This window comes from Mustela nivalis (genome assembly GCF_964662115.1).
Source record: "Mustela nivalis genome assembly, chromosome: 6".
Lineage (NCBI taxonomy): Eukaryota > Metazoa > Chordata > Mammalia > Carnivora > Mustelidae > Mustela > Mustela nivalis.
Window position 1 is genome coordinate 76,748,667 of NC_139025.1, and position 16,990 is coordinate 76,765,656.

Below are 16,990 nucleotides of genomic sequence, written 5' to 3' on the forward strand. Positions count from 1 at the left end.
GATATATAAAAGGTTTAAATGCTATCTTAGGGGTGTCTGGGTGGCTCAGTTGGTTAAGCAATGCCTTCAGCTTAGGTCATGATCCGGGAGTTCCAGGATCGAGACTCACATTGTGTTCCCAGCTCCACAGGGAGTCTGCTTCTCCCTCTGACATTCTCCCTCTCATGCTCGCTCTCACTGTCTCTCTCAAATAAATAAAAACTTTTAAATAAATAAATAAAGTTATCTTAAAAAAAATTTCTACTCATTAGCACACATAAAAAAGTCAATACCTATAGATAAATGTTTTTCCACATGGCAATAAAATATTTCCCTAAGACCATAAACCTCAATAAAAATGACTCTGAGGTCTCTGTCAAAATAAGTTTTCATAATTATGCATAACACCTGTACAAGCTTATTCACTGCAACATTATTTACAAGAGCAAAAAATAAAAAATAACCCATATGTCTACCAACAGAGACCTGATGGAAAAAACTATAGCCTATCCATCCATCCAATGAAAATGATGCAACTGTATAGAAGTATGAAGATTTCAAAACAAGGTGTAGAATAATCTAGATAGCCATATTATCTTTTGCATAAGAGAGAGTGTTTGAGTATACTGGTGCATTTGCTTGTTTTACAAAAAGAAACAATGGAAAGATTAATCAGAAACTAATGAAAATGTTACCTAAAGGAGTTAAGGAACAAACTGGGTAAGAGAGGTCAGAGATAAAAGTCAGACTTCTTTGATTATACCTTTTTATAAGGTCCTAACTTTTGAACAATTTTTAAAATAAAATTAAGTAGAAAATGAAAAAAATTTTATGACCGTCTAAGAAGCACAACATAGCAACAGCTATACAAAATCACAGCACCAACCATTTCATATTGACTGCCTATTGTTTTCAAATTTTCCCTGCCTTTAGGGATCTTAGAATTAGTTAGAGAGCTAAAAACATTAATAAAACATTAATATATGAAAAGGCAACATCATAAGATAACAGATGGTAAAAGCCACCCAGGTGATCACGAAAGAGTAAAACTTGATTTGGAGTACAATGAGGGACAGACAGCATGCCAGAAGACATTCCCCTTGGAGGGAAGAATACAACAAATCTCAAAGAGTGGAGTGAGTTTCAATAAATAGAATACTGGGTGCACCTGGTCTTAGAATCTTCCCCAAAATATCTCTCTCCTCCACCCCATCATCTGACAGAGGTGAATATAATTTGTGAAGAATGCTGGTCCTTGAAAACATGACATTATCAACTGTTTTGAATAAAGAACATGTTGTACTCCTATAATACTCTCACGTGTTTCCTTCTTGGATTCTGATACACAGCTGAACCTACATGAGCAAAAGATTTAAGCCCTTATTTAAAAGGATATTTCCTAATAGCCCTAATATTAAGAAGACAAAACTTTTTAAGAGATACCTCTAATCCTCACAGCTAACATTTATGAAACTAAGAAGAGTATATTTTAAATTATTCAAGTAAATTTCAGTTTTTATTCTATAAGGAAACTTTTCTGATCATTGAATTGATGAGGTCAGGCAGAATTTAAAATCAGCTTTGCTGAGATATAATTTAAACACAAGAAAATGCACTCATTTTTAAGTGTATGCCTTAATGAGTTTTGACAAATACAGACAGTCAACCAACAATCACAAAAATGGGTAATTTTTAATCTCCATAACCCCATAATGCTATGGATCAGTAAGAGTAATTTCACTTACAGATTTGAGTTTTTGAAGTGTTCTCTTTTAAAGCTTTGGAAATTACAAGGCAGTTTTCTAAAAACACCCTATATACTCACCATCATTGATTTTACCTAGTTCCTGGCACTTTAAGTGCAACATTAAGTACAAAAACCTTACACACATACATACCTACTCTTTTTTCTAAAAGGTTTCCTTGTTGTGCCAACTTGATTGCATGTATGTAGCCAAAGGAAGCATCATATCCAAGCATTTCACAATATATAAGTCTCACCATACATTCCTTCATCATTTTCTGCAAAACAAAATATCCAGTAACTGAATAAATAAATAGAATACTTTGATTTTAAGTCTTAAATTATGTTGCATTTCACAGGGAGATCTCTTAATCCTGGCACTGAAGAAATAAAAGATATACATATTATAAATTCATAATCTGAAGTCAAACTTTATAAATAGAGGTTGCTCCAAAACTTAGCTTACTAACAGTTTAAGTAAAATTATTTTAACATTTTGTTAGTGGCAACATTATAAAATGAATCAACCATAGCTATTTCTTTTTTTATTTTTAAGACTTCTTTATTTTTTTGACAGAACACACATGTGCACAAGCAGGATGAGTGGCAGAGGGAGAAGGAGCAAGAGACTCTTTTTTTTTAAATAATTTTTTAAGCATTATTTATTTATTTATTTATTTGAGAGAGATCACAAGCAGGCAGAGAAGCAGGCAGAGAGAGATGGGGAGCAGGCTCCCTGCTGAGCAGAGCCCGATGCAGGGCTCAATCCCAGGACCCTGAGATCATGACCTGAGCCAAAGGCAGACACTTAACCGCTGAGCCACCTAGGCACCCTGCGAGCAAGAAACTCTTAAGCAGGCTCTACACTCAGCACGGAGCCCGACACCAGGCTTGATCTCACAACCCCCAGATCATGACTGAACCAAAAACAAAAGTTGGACACTCAACTGATTGAGCCATCCAGGCACCCGAACTATAGCTCTTCCTAATTCTAGGTGTCCCTGTGGTTATAATATGAGACACATGATCTTCAGGCAAAATTTCACCCATGGTATTATGACTTGGCTTCTAGATTGGAGCACATAATTTTAATATTCTTTGCTAAATGAAAACATCCATAAAATTCCCATAAGTTAGTAATAATTTGTAATGAAAATGTTTACATTTAAAAACCAAACTGCACCCAGACTTTCTTCAGAATTATTTTACTGTAAAGAAAATGTTTACATTTAAAAACCAAACTGCACCCAGACTTTCTTCAGAATTATTTTACTGTACATAATATGCAATAGTTTGTTTTACTGGCATTCTTTTTAAATAACTCTCAGTAATTAGGAACAGAAGGCATGATATCATTAATGCTATAGCTATTCCAACATTTAATTTTTTAACTGGGTCTTTCAGTATTTCTAACAGAAGCTAATAAGTTGTTTTAGGAGATTCTATAATTTGTTTTATTAGTATAATAATATTTGCATTTTCAACATTTATAGCAAATTTTAATCATAAATTTAAAATATAAATAAAATGTGCTTTAATATAAGTCCACAGCCCATTTTAATATCTAAAAATTAACTAGGTCATGGGGCGCCTGGGTGGCTCAGTGTGTTAAAGCCTCTGCCTTTGGCTCAGGTCATGATCCCAGGGCCCTGGGATCGAGCCCTGCATCATGCTCTCTGCTCTGCAGGGAGCCTGCTTCCTCCTCTCTCTCTCTGCCAGACTCTCTGCCTACTTCTGATCTCTGTCAAATAAATAAATAAAATCTTAAAAAAATAAATAAAAATAAAAGAATAAAAAAATAAAAATTAACTAGGTTAGTGTATTATACAAAATACTTAGAAAATAATAAGTATTTTAAGTAAGGATAATAATATATACTAATTCATATTTATAAATGTATGTATTTATATATATATATATATATATATATATACACACATATCATATTTATATACATAAACGTGAAGAGTTTTAAAAGAAACCATAGGAAAATCCTTGGAAAATAAGATTTAATTCAGGTCACTTATGTTTAAAGTAGTAACAATTAATTCATTAGTATATTAAGACTACTAAACACTGAAAAAAACAAGCTTAAAAGATACTGGAAGTTCCTCTTAAAAGGCTTCCACATCAATTAGGAGTGAAAGTATTCATCTAATCCATTAAATTTCATCCCTGGTTTTGTAACTTTCTATAGCATACATTTTTATTCTCCTAGTTTATGAGAAGAAAGTCCATTCCCTACTGCAGAATTATTTTTTTTTTTTACAATTTCTCTAACAAACTCTCATGGAACCTTTACCCAACCACCTCAGAGACAGACTACAAAGCATGCCCAGAGGCACCTGGGTGGCTCAGTTGGTTAAGCATCTGACTTACAATTTTGGCTCAGGTCATGACCTCAGGGTCATGGAAGGAGCCTGCATGGGACTCCATGCTGAGGGTGGAGCATGCTTGGGATTCCCTCTCTCCTCTCTCTACCCCTCCCACATCATGCTTGCTCTCTCTCTAATTTAAAAAAAAAAAAAAAAAAAGCATGCCTGGAGCTGGATAGCCATAATTATTATAAAATCTACCATCCAAAATCTGGCTCCCTAAGTTCTACCTATTTATCTTATTTCTCCAGGTGTGTCAATAAAAATGGAAATCAAACAAAGTAAAAGGAAAGAAACCATTTCTGCTTAACATTTCTATCAAGTATCATGAATAAATACACAATGATTTCATACATATACACACATATACCTATCTATACACATACATATACATATATACACACACATAAATATATCAGATTAACTATGCTTTGAGGTTCATTTTTCCAAATATTACTATGATCATAAAAGGAAATATATACATTCTCTTAAGCTATAAAAATGTTATTCATGTACATGATCGTGTGTTCATGCAAAATATTCACCCTAATATTCTTATTAGAAGAGGGAGAATACTCACTAAGTATTTGCTGAATAATGTTGCTTGGCAAAATCTCATTATATGAAACCACATGAAAATTGAAAGGAAAAAAAAAACTTAGATCTTAATGAAACTATGTAGGGACAGTGGCCTGCACAGAGGCTACTCATTAAATAGCTGGTAAAAAGGCTTTTTGAGAAATCAAGTTATATGGCTCAAGTTCTAAAATAACTGGAACTTGATTTCACTGTTGTGCAATACAGTGTTTTACAGCAAGAAAACCATTTTCTACCTCATTCACCTATACTCTAAGATGTAGAAGAGCAAAATGAGAGATCTGTAATATACCAATTCAGGACTGAAAATATTACTTTAAATAAATGATATAGCATAACATTTTCCCACTACACAACATTAAAACAATAAGATCAGCACTGGGGTCCCATGAGTATTGCCACATTTATGTAATTATCATCATGCTGGCACTGAATTGGCATCAGTCAAGCAAGCCTTACTCTAGTGCAGCCAGTAAATAATAAAAAGCTAACTAACAATGCTAAAATAAACAACTGTATGCCTGTAAACAAAACAAAACAAAACAAAAAAGCTTAAGCTTGTGTCTGACCTGCTACCATCCATAACTAATTGTGACTATGATAAATTAGATTTTAGCAACTGATCAATTAGATGCCACTACAGACTCCATAGTGGACCTGATTTCAAATATTAAATGTGCTGGCACTGACTATGCAAACTCACCAGTGTTGTTGTAGGAGCAGAAACAGTTGCTTTCAGACTACTCAGTTCCTGCTGGATTAGTTTCTCTTCCTCCTAAAAAAATGAAAGTAATTAAATGCACGAATAATGGTCTTTTCAAACTGCAGCAGTAGTTCTTAGAAGGAAAAATAAATTTATAATGCTTTCAACAAAAAGTAAACGTTATTTTAAAGGACAGTTATAAAAATTACATGCTTAAGATTACCCTAAACGCATTTCTCCAAACCCTCCCAATCATTCCTGTAAAGGATAATCCACCGTTCCTTTTTCCTTCACTTAACTACTGTCCTCTCAAGGACAGATTAGCAGAAAATGTTTTGTTTTGTTTTCCTTTGTTTTGAATTCAAGGTGGAGAGAAAGAAGAAATTTTTCATGTACTCATCCAGGATAAGGGTCTCACACCTTCCCTTTAAGAATAAAAAGTCCTGGGGTGCCTCGGCTGGCTCAGTCAGTGGAGCATCCAACTCTTCATCTTGGGGTTCTGAGTTTGAGCCCCACAATAGGTATAGAGATAACTTAAGAATAAAAAAAATCTTAATAAGTAAAGTAAAAAGTCTTCATAGAATAGAGAAATAGGATATGAGGGAATAAACAGAAATAGGTCTTTTCCCCCTTAAGCTATACTCTTCCCTCTTCTTTTCTCACTATTCCTCACATCCTTTCCTTCAACTCCCATCTCTCTCTCTCTCTCATATCCACAAGTACATCAATGTGATCACTTCTGCTACCTCCATTGTATCTCATCTCCTTAGCACACTTGAATATTGGCCCCATTTTAAATTACACATTAAATTACACACTTAAATTATCTTTAAATTATACATTCAATCAGCAGATGTCCAGTAGGTAGCTTACTCAAGTACTACTCCTGAGGTACTGCCACATTTAGATACCCTATGTACAGTTCCAAACTACAATTTAAGACCAAAAATATTTTTTTAATTTCACTCAGAATCTCACAGAAATGAGTAAAGGACAAAATATTAAGACAAACAATATTATGTCCATAAATAACGATTTCTGACTGTGAAGGAGAAATACAGCATCCAGTAGAGCATCATCTTATTTCAACTTAAAAAGAATGTTCTAGGGGCGCCTGGGTGGCTCAGTGAGTTAAAGCCTCTGCCTTCAGCTCGGGTCATGATCCCAGGGTCCTGGGATTGAGTCCCCTGGGATTGAGTCTGCTTAGCAGGGAGTCTGCTTCCACTTCTCTCTATCTCCCTGCCTCTCTGCCTACTTGTGATCTCTCTCTGTCAAATAAATAAATAAAATCTTTTAATTAAACTCCAAGGGCACTTTGAAGAAAATCCTCCTCTCTGGGGACTTACAAGTCATTGTATATTGCTTATACCTGTCTTAAGTCCAAGATGAAGGACCAATTCCTTGGGGAAAAGAAAATTTGTTTTACTCTTTTTCCTCCATGCCTAACGCATAATAACCTCCTTCATAAATTAACTTTTGAACAAATTATGACATAACAAAATAATCTTATAGGTTGTTGAATCTTGGTTCAACTACCAAAGTTTGTGGAAACTTAATACCTTCTATTCTAACTAGTCATTTTCAAAGCCCAAACTTTTTATCTGGGGAGAATTAACTCTTTTTCTTTGTTGCCCCCGCCCAAGGTTGTTACAACCTAAGAACCTCAAGCTCCCCAAAGACGTTGAACAACAGGTTCAGACGGCAGGCTCTGTTCCGGTGTGTGAAAGAACTGGTGAGAGAGAACCTGTACAGAAACTTTGTAGAAGGTGAGCGATGCTGGCACTTCCACGGCACTAGGTATTTTCACTCGCTCGATGGCTCCTCTAATCCTCGAAAACAACCTATGGAGTACGTTTTGGTCCTTTTCCACTTCAACGTCCAGAAATACACAGAGACTCAAAGATTAGACAGACCAGCCGCAGACGATAATGACTCAGTGTCCACGGCCAACTGTGGAAATTCGGCCTCCAAGCTGTCAGTCCGGGAAGGAAAGTGACGCTTCCAGACAGACGCGGGGACGCACAGACACACACGGAGTCCCTGAACCCCGCGGGAGGGCCCACCCCGAGGCTCGCCGCCGGACTCGGGCCTCCCAGCGCGGGGGCCTTTTCGCCGGCGCCCCTGACCTCCCGGTCCGGCGAGCACTTACGTGCTTGGAAGTTAGCGCGGTGATGCCGCGGACGAGGCCGCCCAGCCGCGAAGAGAAAGACGCCTTGACGCCCGCCGGCCCGCCAACCGACTGGTTCTGCAAAAAGAGTCCCGGCAGCGCCGTCAGCGTCTTCTCCACTATGTCGCTCATCGCCGCCGCCGCCGCCACCGCCCGCGATCCGGTCGCCGCCCGGCTTCATGCCCGGCCCCTGCCTAGCCGCCCGCCGGGCCTCCGTAGACACTTCCTGTTTGTTTGAAGAAGAAATCTTTATTCGCGTCCGGCGTGGACAAGGACAGTGTCGTTCTCAAGAGAGGCCGCCGGAGGGCGCGAGAGGCCGCGCAGGGAAGAGGCTAGCTCAGCTGGCGCGCGGAGGTTGACTTCCTAGGGAGGAATTGAGGGACCTGATGGTCCGGTTTCGATGGCAACTCCGGGGTTTCCCTTTCCTTTTAGCCGCCTCCGCGCCGCGCGAGACCCTATCTGGAGGCGCATGTTCCTGGCCCCATTAGGCCTCGTTCCCAGGCTGCGGGACTGCGGGCCCTCCGCCCACCTTCCTCCCCCACAGCCCGAGGGCGGCCCTCGGCGCCACACATGGCCCCGGCCCTGAGGGAGCTGGGGACGCTGCCGAAGGAGAGCGCGCAGTCCGGCGGCTTCCTCACGCAGGGGTGTCGCAACCACTGCCGCTTCCTAACCGCCCCTGTTCTCCGGGAATTGGGGACGCAGTCAGGAAAGGGTGGGAAGTGGTCGCGAAGCCCTCCCCACCCCCACACCCCGGCCGACTCCTGCTCTGCGGCGGCGGTGTCGAGGTCACGCTCCCGAAGCAGCCCACCCGGCCCGGCAGACGAGGGTGGGTGTTGTGCCCTACCCGCTCCCAGAGCTCTGTTCTTTCTCCCTTAAGAGCAGATCGCGGTGACCCCTGCGTAAATACCTCATCTCCCTGCGGAGGGGATAGTTTACCTGTTGCTGTTACCCCAGCTTCCACCTAGAACAGAATCTGGTTCAGTGGTTCTCAGAATGCGGTCTGGTGACTTCTGAGGGTCTCTGAGACCCTTCCAGCGGATCCACGAAGTCCAAACTCGATGCCCAAAACTAAAATGTTTGCTGTTTTCACTCTCATCCTTTTGGGAGTATACAGAGAAGTTTTCAAGAGGATAGTTGACTTAAGAGCTTTGTTAGTGGTGGAATGTGTGCTTGAGTACCCCTCTGTTTTCTAGAATGTTCCAAGGGTTAGGGTATAAACGTGCGCTTTCAGAGATTAACTTAGTTTTTCCTTACTACTACTAGTGTGTTCTCACAAGCTATCCTCCCTTATACCTGGTCCCTGGAACCCCATCACTACCCCAATAAATGGGTTTTTTGAAATCCCTAAACTGTTCTTGCACCCATGAAGAAACACAAGAAAAAAAGTTCATTTTGTGGACTTGCTTTGCAAGAATAGTTTTTAACTTATTGAAAAAGTATCTAAATGTTTAAATATTATTTTAAATTGTTATTCTTATAGAATTTAATATTTTATTCAAAGTAAAATTTTGTTTCTACCCTTTTTTAACTGTAGGTTCTTTCATTGGCTTACGAAAGGGAGATTAGAAGACTTGCTTTCTCAATCTTCCAACAGCTAAAGATGCTGAAAAATATGACATTGACCTTAGTATCAGAGGATTCTCTGACTCAAGTAAAGGGGAGAGTCTGGGTGAAACCGTACATAAGAAAGGAAAGGGAATTGAATATTTTAAACATGGTAGGGCCTTTAAAAGTCAGAGCATTTTTGTTACCACTCTTTGAACTAGAAGTGAAAAACCCACTGAAGCATCTTACAGGTGAAATTATTGTGTTGCACTGGCTGCAAAAGGGCAAATGATAACTGAGAGGCTAATAAAGCTTGTGTGTTTCTCAGGAAATGCCTGCTGGATTAAAAAAAAAAATCAAAGAAATCATCTTTGGAAAGAAAGTAGCCAAGGTACTTTCCAAGGATGCAGTAGCTCACCAAATTAGAAATTTAGTTGCAATTGTAAAGACTGAGATAACATCTGATCTGCAGAATTATATTGCCTTGAAGATGGACTGAAAAATTATATAAACATAGATGTAAGCTAGGCTTGTTGTTTTGCTTGTATCGATCCAGTGTCAGTACTAATACTTGAAGATCTCTTATATAAATGCTTGGCAATAAACACAGGTAGTGCTGAAATAGAGCAATGACCAATTTTGGGGGGGTGGGACTAAGAGCAATATTTATTGAGCACTTTATATATGCCAGTCATTGTTATAAGCACTTTCAGTGTATTAACTCATTTGATCCTTACCATACTCTATCAGGTAGGAGATCTTATTTGCACTTTATGAATGAGGAAATGGAGGTATAGGGTGAAGTAACTTGACCCAAAGTCATACAGCTACCCAGTATAGAGCCGCAATTCAAACCTGGTTATCTGGCTTCAGAACTCATGCTGTCAGGCATCCTATATTTCCTCTCTCTCAACCAGACAGTTCTCCTGAATATATAAGTTAAATAATGAAAAGAGTGTTGACATTATCCTGAGTGATGATGACCTATTGACTCCTTCCACCCACACACTCTAAAGGAGTCAGTGTTTGCTTGCTTCGGTGAATGACAGGTAGTGTCAGGCCAGACAGACAGAAAGAGGTGGGAGATGGAAGGCAGAAGAAGTGACCAATTTTTTAAAGTAAGTTTATCCTGGAACAATTGTGCTGATATTTGCACTAATGGAATAAAAGCAATACTGGGCAAAAGTGCTGGCACCTTGGCACAAATCAAGGCAGAGGCTGCAAATTGTATTCTTCACTACCATACACTTGCACTGGGGGAGGAGAAAAGCCAGTTTACCTTAGAATATCTTTGATAAAGCAGTAAGAATTCTTAATTTTATTAAATCTCGACCTTTCAGTATATGCCTTTTAAGCGCTGGGTGTGGCAAAATGGGAAGTACACATCAAGCAGTTGTGATGCACAGCCAGGGTTCTTCAAGGAAAATGGCTTGAGGACTTGTTTGACTTGAAAGCTGAACCAGCCACTTTTCTTCATTTATTAACAAACAGAGCCTTTCTTGAAAGTGAACAGCAAGTCTGTCACTTTAAGGAAAATAATTGAATTTGTTGTCACTGATAAAATTTAAGCTTTTGTGTGTAAATTACAATTTTGAAGAATGTGTTTCTACCACCAGGAGTTTGATAATTTCCCAATATGTAGGAACTGTTTTGATAAGATTGGATGTGATATTAATAGAATGTTATTTTTTGATCATATATAATTACATGTGTCAACATTAGGAAGACCTAAATAACTCAGTGAACCAAAATCTTCCAAATGATCAATGCATGATTTTATAAAATTAGGGAGTGGATGAACGATCCATTTAAAGTGCTTTCTAGCCCAATGATTTTAATGTAACCCAGTGAGAAAAGTTCACAGATATGTTTTCCAATTCCACGTTTTAACAAACCTTTAAGAAACTACTTCTTGTTGAGTATTGGTGTTGTACTAAAGAAGAACATCCACAATTATTTGAAAAGTCTGTAAAACTACTCACTTTTCTCCCAAACTGCATATCTGTGTGAGACTAGATTTTCTTCATAAACATCAAACAAAATAACCTGTTGTCAGCTGATAATGGCTCCCAAGGATATATCCGCACTGTAAACCTTGAAACCTGTGAATACTGAAACTTGTGCTGATGGGATTGAGTTCATGATCTTGAGGTAAAGAGATTATCCTGTATTATCCCAGTGAGGCCATCAAAATGTCAAACCATCAAAAATGTCCTTATAAAAAAAGAAGCAGGGGTGCCTGGGTGGCTCAGTGGGTTAAAGCCTCTGCCTCCGGCTCAGGTCATAATCTCAGGGTAGAGGGATCAAGCCCCGCATTGGGCTGTCTGCTCAGCAGGGAGCCTGCTTCCCTCTCTCTCTCTGCCTGCCTCTCTGCCAACTTGTGATGTCTCTGTCAAATGAATAAATAAAATCTTTTTAAAAATAAATAAATAAATAAAAATAAAAAATAAAAAAAGAAGCACCAGGAAATTAGCCAACACACACATACAAGAATAGTTGATGCAGAGATAGGAAGAGATGGGAAGGAGGTAGCCGCAAATGAAGGAATGTTAGCAGTCACCAGAATCGGGTAGGGTCAAGGAGAGAAGTGTCTCCTGGCGCCTCCAGAGGGAGCACTTCCCTGCCCACACCTTGATTTTGGCCCAGTGAAACTTGATGTTGAACTTCTGGCCCCAGAACCACAAAAGAACACATTTCTGTCATTTTGAGCAGCCAAGTTTTGGTAATTTGTTATAGCACACCAGGAAGCTAATACAATCCCCAAGACAACAGATAAAATAAAGAAACCAGGCATGAGAATCCAGATGTTTTATGTTAAGGCTGACAGTAAAGAGATTTGCAAAATTGTGAAACAGTGCCATTCCTCTCACTAATTTTTTTTGTTCTGAATATATAACTGTTTTTCATCTTTTTAATGTTATTAACATATGGTGGGTCTGTTTTTTGCTATTTTAAAAATTAGTTAATACCTTAAATTTTCTCAGTTTTACTTTTTAATTTAGTAAATATATAAACAAAAGGTTTTGGAGGTCCCTGATAACTTTCAAACATGCTGAGGGGGTCCTAAGGCCGAAAAGTTTGAAAACTATCTAGTACATAGTAGGTACTCAGTTATTTATTGAAATAAGTATATGCATTATTCAGTCACATCAATTGATACATGAGTATAGGCCAATGAACAGCAAAAGACTTTAGGGGTAAAATGAAAGGTTGCAAGAGAAGAATACAGAAGAGTTCTTAGAAAAGAGAGAAAACTGGGGAAAGACAAAACTATCTCCAACTGACCCGACTGTGAAGAAGTTGGTGGAACAACTTCCAGAGCTTTCCTACCCAGTGTGTGACCCAGGCACAAAGATTGTTGAAGCCCCACCAATTTCTACCATTTCTCCTCTAGGTTCCATCTTGCAAAGCTAGAAGTTGATAACAGAGGTAAGAAACAAATGTCAAAAGCCCAGAAGTAAAATGCCTGGTAGGAAAAACTACAGAATTACATAGCAAGACTTGCTAAGATTTAGAATTATAGGATGTGGAAATTGGAAGAAATTTGGATGTTATTGACATATCCAATCACCTAATGTTGCAGAAAAGGATACTGATACGTAGGCTGTAGAAGCCAGTTGGCCAAGGTCACACAACTTTAGAGGTAGAACTGAAATTGCAGCCCTAAATCTAGACTTTGAGTTTGGAGCATTTTCCCCATACTTTCATGGATGGACAATGAAGAGGTTGCCTGTGGCTTCTTATTCTGAGACTCTGGCTCCAAGTCCTGCCATGAAATGAAAGGGATATAGATGTTTTCTTTGAAGCTTGTAATTTTAGACTGTCCATTTTTTCTGTAAATATGGGCTCTCCTTTCTCCTTTTCCCATCTCCACCTTTATCCCAGGTAATTTCACTTAGAATGACAGGGATTGAACCTATTAAATTAAACCCTCTAGAAGTGGATTTCCTCTCTTCTTCTAGTCAGGGAAGAAGGTGGCTCTCATTGAGCTGAAAATAGGACAGAGAAATGACTCAGCACATTTTAAGAAAGTATGGTGGTCCTAAGACTACAGTGGGGCCAACTATCTTATTCCTCATGAGAATATCAGCAGCCCCACCACTTTCCAAGCAGGAGTGTCTCCTTGGAAATATATACAGATGTGTGAAAGGGTAATGTTTTTCTTCTGCACTTCCTCAGCTTCCTTTTTAAAAACTTTTATTTTGAATAGATGTCAAATTCTCTTCATTCAAATCTCAAAATGTACAAAAGATGATGCTGAGAAAAATCTTCCTCTCTTCCACAGGAAGCTGTCCACCTCCCTTCCCTAGAAACTGCTACAATCTATTTCTTCAGAAATATATAATACATAAATGTTAGCTTTCACTCCAAAAGTCTTACATTCAGCCTACTTCTTTCCAAGATCTATCTCTAGGGAATCATTCCTTCATAGAACATTTTCCCCAAAATTTTTGCCTTCATTCGATGGGACTCTTAAAGACAGAAAACAGTTGCTCATGCTCACTTACTGCAAGGTTGTCATGCTGTCCCAGGAATGTGTCTGGCAGCCACATGAAGGGGGAGTTCCAAGGACATATAAATATCCATGACCCCAGATCTCACCTGTGTCCTCAGCCAAACTCTCCCCTAGGGTTCAAGGGAGCTGATGCTATTCCTATTCCTAAGTCCCTCAACTTCTAAACTCCAGTTAGCTTTCATCATCCCTTTGCTCTTGAGTTTACCATTTGGCCATGTTTTCCCTGAAAAGCTCTTGTCAGCTCTCACCAGTAATTCTGACTCCCACTCCAGCTAATTTACTTCCCTTTACCCCCTAACAACATGATGGTTAACATACCTCCAATTGCCTTGTTTCACCTGCCACCATCTCTGTGCTGGATTATTACAAAAATCTTCTAATTAGTCACCCACTATCACCAGTTTCTTTTTTCAGTCAGCCCTTCAAAGAGCATTTTCTATCTCAGAAATCTGATCATGTTATTCTCAGTTCAAAATAGTCTGGTAGATAAATGCGAACTCCTTACCAGGGAAACATAGGCCTTGGTAACTTTCCCATTGCCTGCCTCTCTAGAATTCTCTTCTACTAAGCTTAGGTTAGGATTTTTTGTTTTAGCAATATCAAGCTGCCAACAGTTCTCTAAGTATGCCTGTGCCATGCTTTTAACTCTCATGTTTTTGCACATGCTGACTGTCTGGCATATTCTTCCATTCTTAACTAAAAAATTTCTATTTATCCTTTAAACAGAAATCAAGCAGTCACTTCCCCATGAAACCTTCCCTGCCCCATGTTTGTACCTTATACAACCCCTATGAAAACTGGATTGAAATGATGTATTTATATGTCTCTCTCCCCTATTAAAACCAAACCCTCAGGGGTAGGAGCATGTTTTTCTTATTCTCAATTCTAGCACAGAATCTATATTTATTGTCATGGGAAAATATTCATGATAAATTGATGTAAGTGAAGAAAACAGGTTATATAACATATGTATGAATGGACGTGCCTGGGTAGCTCAGTTGTTTCAACATCTGACTCTTGATTTCAGCTCAGGTCATGATCTCAGGATTGTGAGATCCAGTTATGCGTGGAGCCTGCTTGGGATTCTCTCTCTCCCTCTCCTTCGGTACCTCCCCCATCTCTTAAAAACAAACAAACAAACAAACAAACAAACGTATGTATGGTTTGAGTCTGTCTTTGCCAAAATACTTGTCAATCTCACACCTACCACAATTTTTAAGTATAAAATTATTTGCTGGATTTTTTTAATGTCTTTCTCCCTCACTAGACTAAATTGTAACTTGAAGACAAGGATCAAGTGTTTAACACCATTTGCCTAGCACCTGGCACAATTCCTGACACTTAATAAGCACTCATTTTACATTCCTTAAAGGGTGTACATAGAAAAATATTTGGACACATAGATACCCAAATGCTAAAGGTCGTTGCCTAGGACGGTGGAATTATGTTTACTCTGTATGCTTTTTTTATAATTTTTGATATTTATTGAATTTTTTAAATGATAATATATTAATTTTATAATCATAAGGAAAATTAAAACCATTTTAGGAAGGAAGCAAGGAACTAGGAACTCAGAGGTCCATCCAGGTCTCAACTCTACCTTCTCTGTCAAGGTAGATTAAGTGGGTTTGCCTCAGAAATGGGACTTCTGGAAGCTGAGAATGTCAGGGATTAAAGCAGAATCAGAGAAAGAATTACAAGAAAAAAGACACACTAGGAGAACATCTGGTTATTTGTTCCCCACTACTGGCAATAATCTGTGGGAATATAAAGAAGTACCCATTGATGACCATCTCCACTATAACTAATCCCTAAATTTGTCCTAAAGTCTAAGCAATTCATTTGTCCTAGCATTTACCAGTGCTTCTTAACTTGTAAACAGATATTTATTGTAAAAGGTATTCTGTGGCTAAATTAATTAGAAAATGCTGCATACTTCTTTCTACTCACAGCCCTGCTCTAAGAGATGTAACATGTATCTTAGCCTATTCATGACCCTGTGAAGTCCTGTGATAAAGAACCCTATTTAATTTTGTTTAACCCAATATGTCCCAAATGTTTATAACATATGAAAGTTTTTTTTTTACCAACAACAAGCTAATATCTCATAAATAACTGCTTGATAAATAAAATGTTAACGCAAAAATGGATTTCAGAGCAAGACTTCTCACATTGATGAAGAAAGGAAATAAGCAAATCCTTTCTATGGGAAACAAGTATAAAGCAAAATTATAAAATATATCCATTGCAGTGCTCTAGAAATCAATCAAATGCACACAACAAATTGAGAAGTGTCAGTTCATTAAAAATTACCACACATCAGGTAAAAATCAAATCTATGTCATTTTTCCCAGAGGCTTCTCCTCCATGCCCAACTGCCCTATAAATTTGATTGGTGGTGTAATCTATCAAAGTGGAGCAAGTCATGAAAATCTTGTTTAATATGGAGACAAATGTGAAAAATCCAGTTATGTTGTCTGGCTGGGGTTGCAGTCCTGACGGGGGTAAACAATGGATTAGCCAGTAATATAAAAGAGATCAGGAAATAGGCATAGATAGTAGCTCTCCATCCATCCCTGGCCAACCAGAGGCTGCATGCACACAGAGGAGACACGCAGATCCTGTTAGAAAGCAAAAGTTAGGCACATGAGAAAACTGCCTAAATTGTGAAAGTTCTCTCCAAACCACACATATATCTAATAGCAGAAAATGGAAGTCCTCCTGGCTCTGGGTGTTTGAGCACAACCTCTGATGAATCCTGGGCTAACCACTAAGCTATGCAGGTACAGGATGACCCTGAAAAGACCAGAGACGTCAGTAAGCACACGGTGTGAGGGAGACAGTGACAGGTTGAGTCTAGGCAAATTTAAAAAGACAAGCAAAGGGGAAAACAGCAACAACTCTCACTGGGGCTAGAAATCAGAAACCAGATTTGCTACAGAATTCTATCTAAAATGTCCAGCTTTCCCACAGGCATTATGATTTTGGACTTCAAATTATAAAGCAGTAGTGATCAAAAAAGTTTGGTACTGGCACAAAAATAGGCATATTGATCAATGGAACAGAATAGAAAACCTAGAGGTGAACCTACAAGTACATGGTTAGTTAATCTTTAACAAAATAAAAAAGAATATGCAATGGGAGAAAGTCTTAACAAATAGTGTTAGGAAAACTGGACAGCAACATGCAAAATAATCAAATTGGACCACTTTCTTACACCTTACACAAAAATAAATTCAAAATGGATTAAATCAAGACCTAAATTTGAGACACGAAACCATTAAAATCCTAGTGAGATACAGGTAATAACCTCTTTGATATCTGCCATAGCAACTTCTTATGAGATATCTGTCCTGAGGCAAGG

At 38.5% G+C, this 16,990-nt stretch overlaps 1 protein-coding gene and 1 long non-coding RNA gene across 6 annotated transcripts in view; one reads left to right on the forward strand and one right to left on the reverse strand.

Moving 5' to 3' along the window:
- Positions 1 to 7,786, reverse strand: part of AP4E1 (adaptor related protein complex 4 subunit epsilon 1) — a 59,887-nt gene extending 52,101 nt beyond the window's left edge. For all 3 annotated transcript variants that reach the window (XR_014312814.1, XM_082734781.1, XM_082734780.1), the window contains exons 1-3: positions 7,548 to 7,786; positions 5,399 to 5,470; positions 1,878 to 2,001 (exon numbers count right to left, since the gene is read on the reverse strand). Coding sequence is in view for 1 of the 3 variants with exons in the window: in XM_082734780.1 (XP_082590906.1) it covers positions 1,878 to 2,001; positions 5,399 to 5,470; positions 7,548 to 7,697 (346 nt within the window). In the remaining 2 variants the exon portion in view is untranslated. The remainder of the gene's footprint in view (positions 1 to 1,877; positions 2,002 to 5,398; positions 5,471 to 7,547) is intronic.
- Positions 7,787 to 8,135: 349 nt separating this feature from the next.
- Positions 8,136 to 16,861, forward strand: LOC309866831. 3 transcript variants are annotated; one of them, XR_014312816.1, is made up of 4 exons: positions 8,136 to 8,391; positions 9,100 to 9,216; positions 12,505 to 12,539; positions 14,654 to 16,861. It is a non-coding gene; the product is annotated as an uncharacterized lncRNA (long non-coding RNA). The 3 variants fall into 3 exon arrangements; XR_014312817.1 differs by lacking the exons at positions 12,505 to 12,539; positions 14,654 to 16,861 and adding an exon at positions 10,451 to 10,568; XR_014312818.1 differs by lacking the exons at positions 12,505 to 12,539; positions 14,654 to 16,861 and having other exon boundaries at positions 9,100 to 9,351.
- The last annotated feature ends 129 nt before the right edge of the window (positions 16,862 to 16,990 follow it).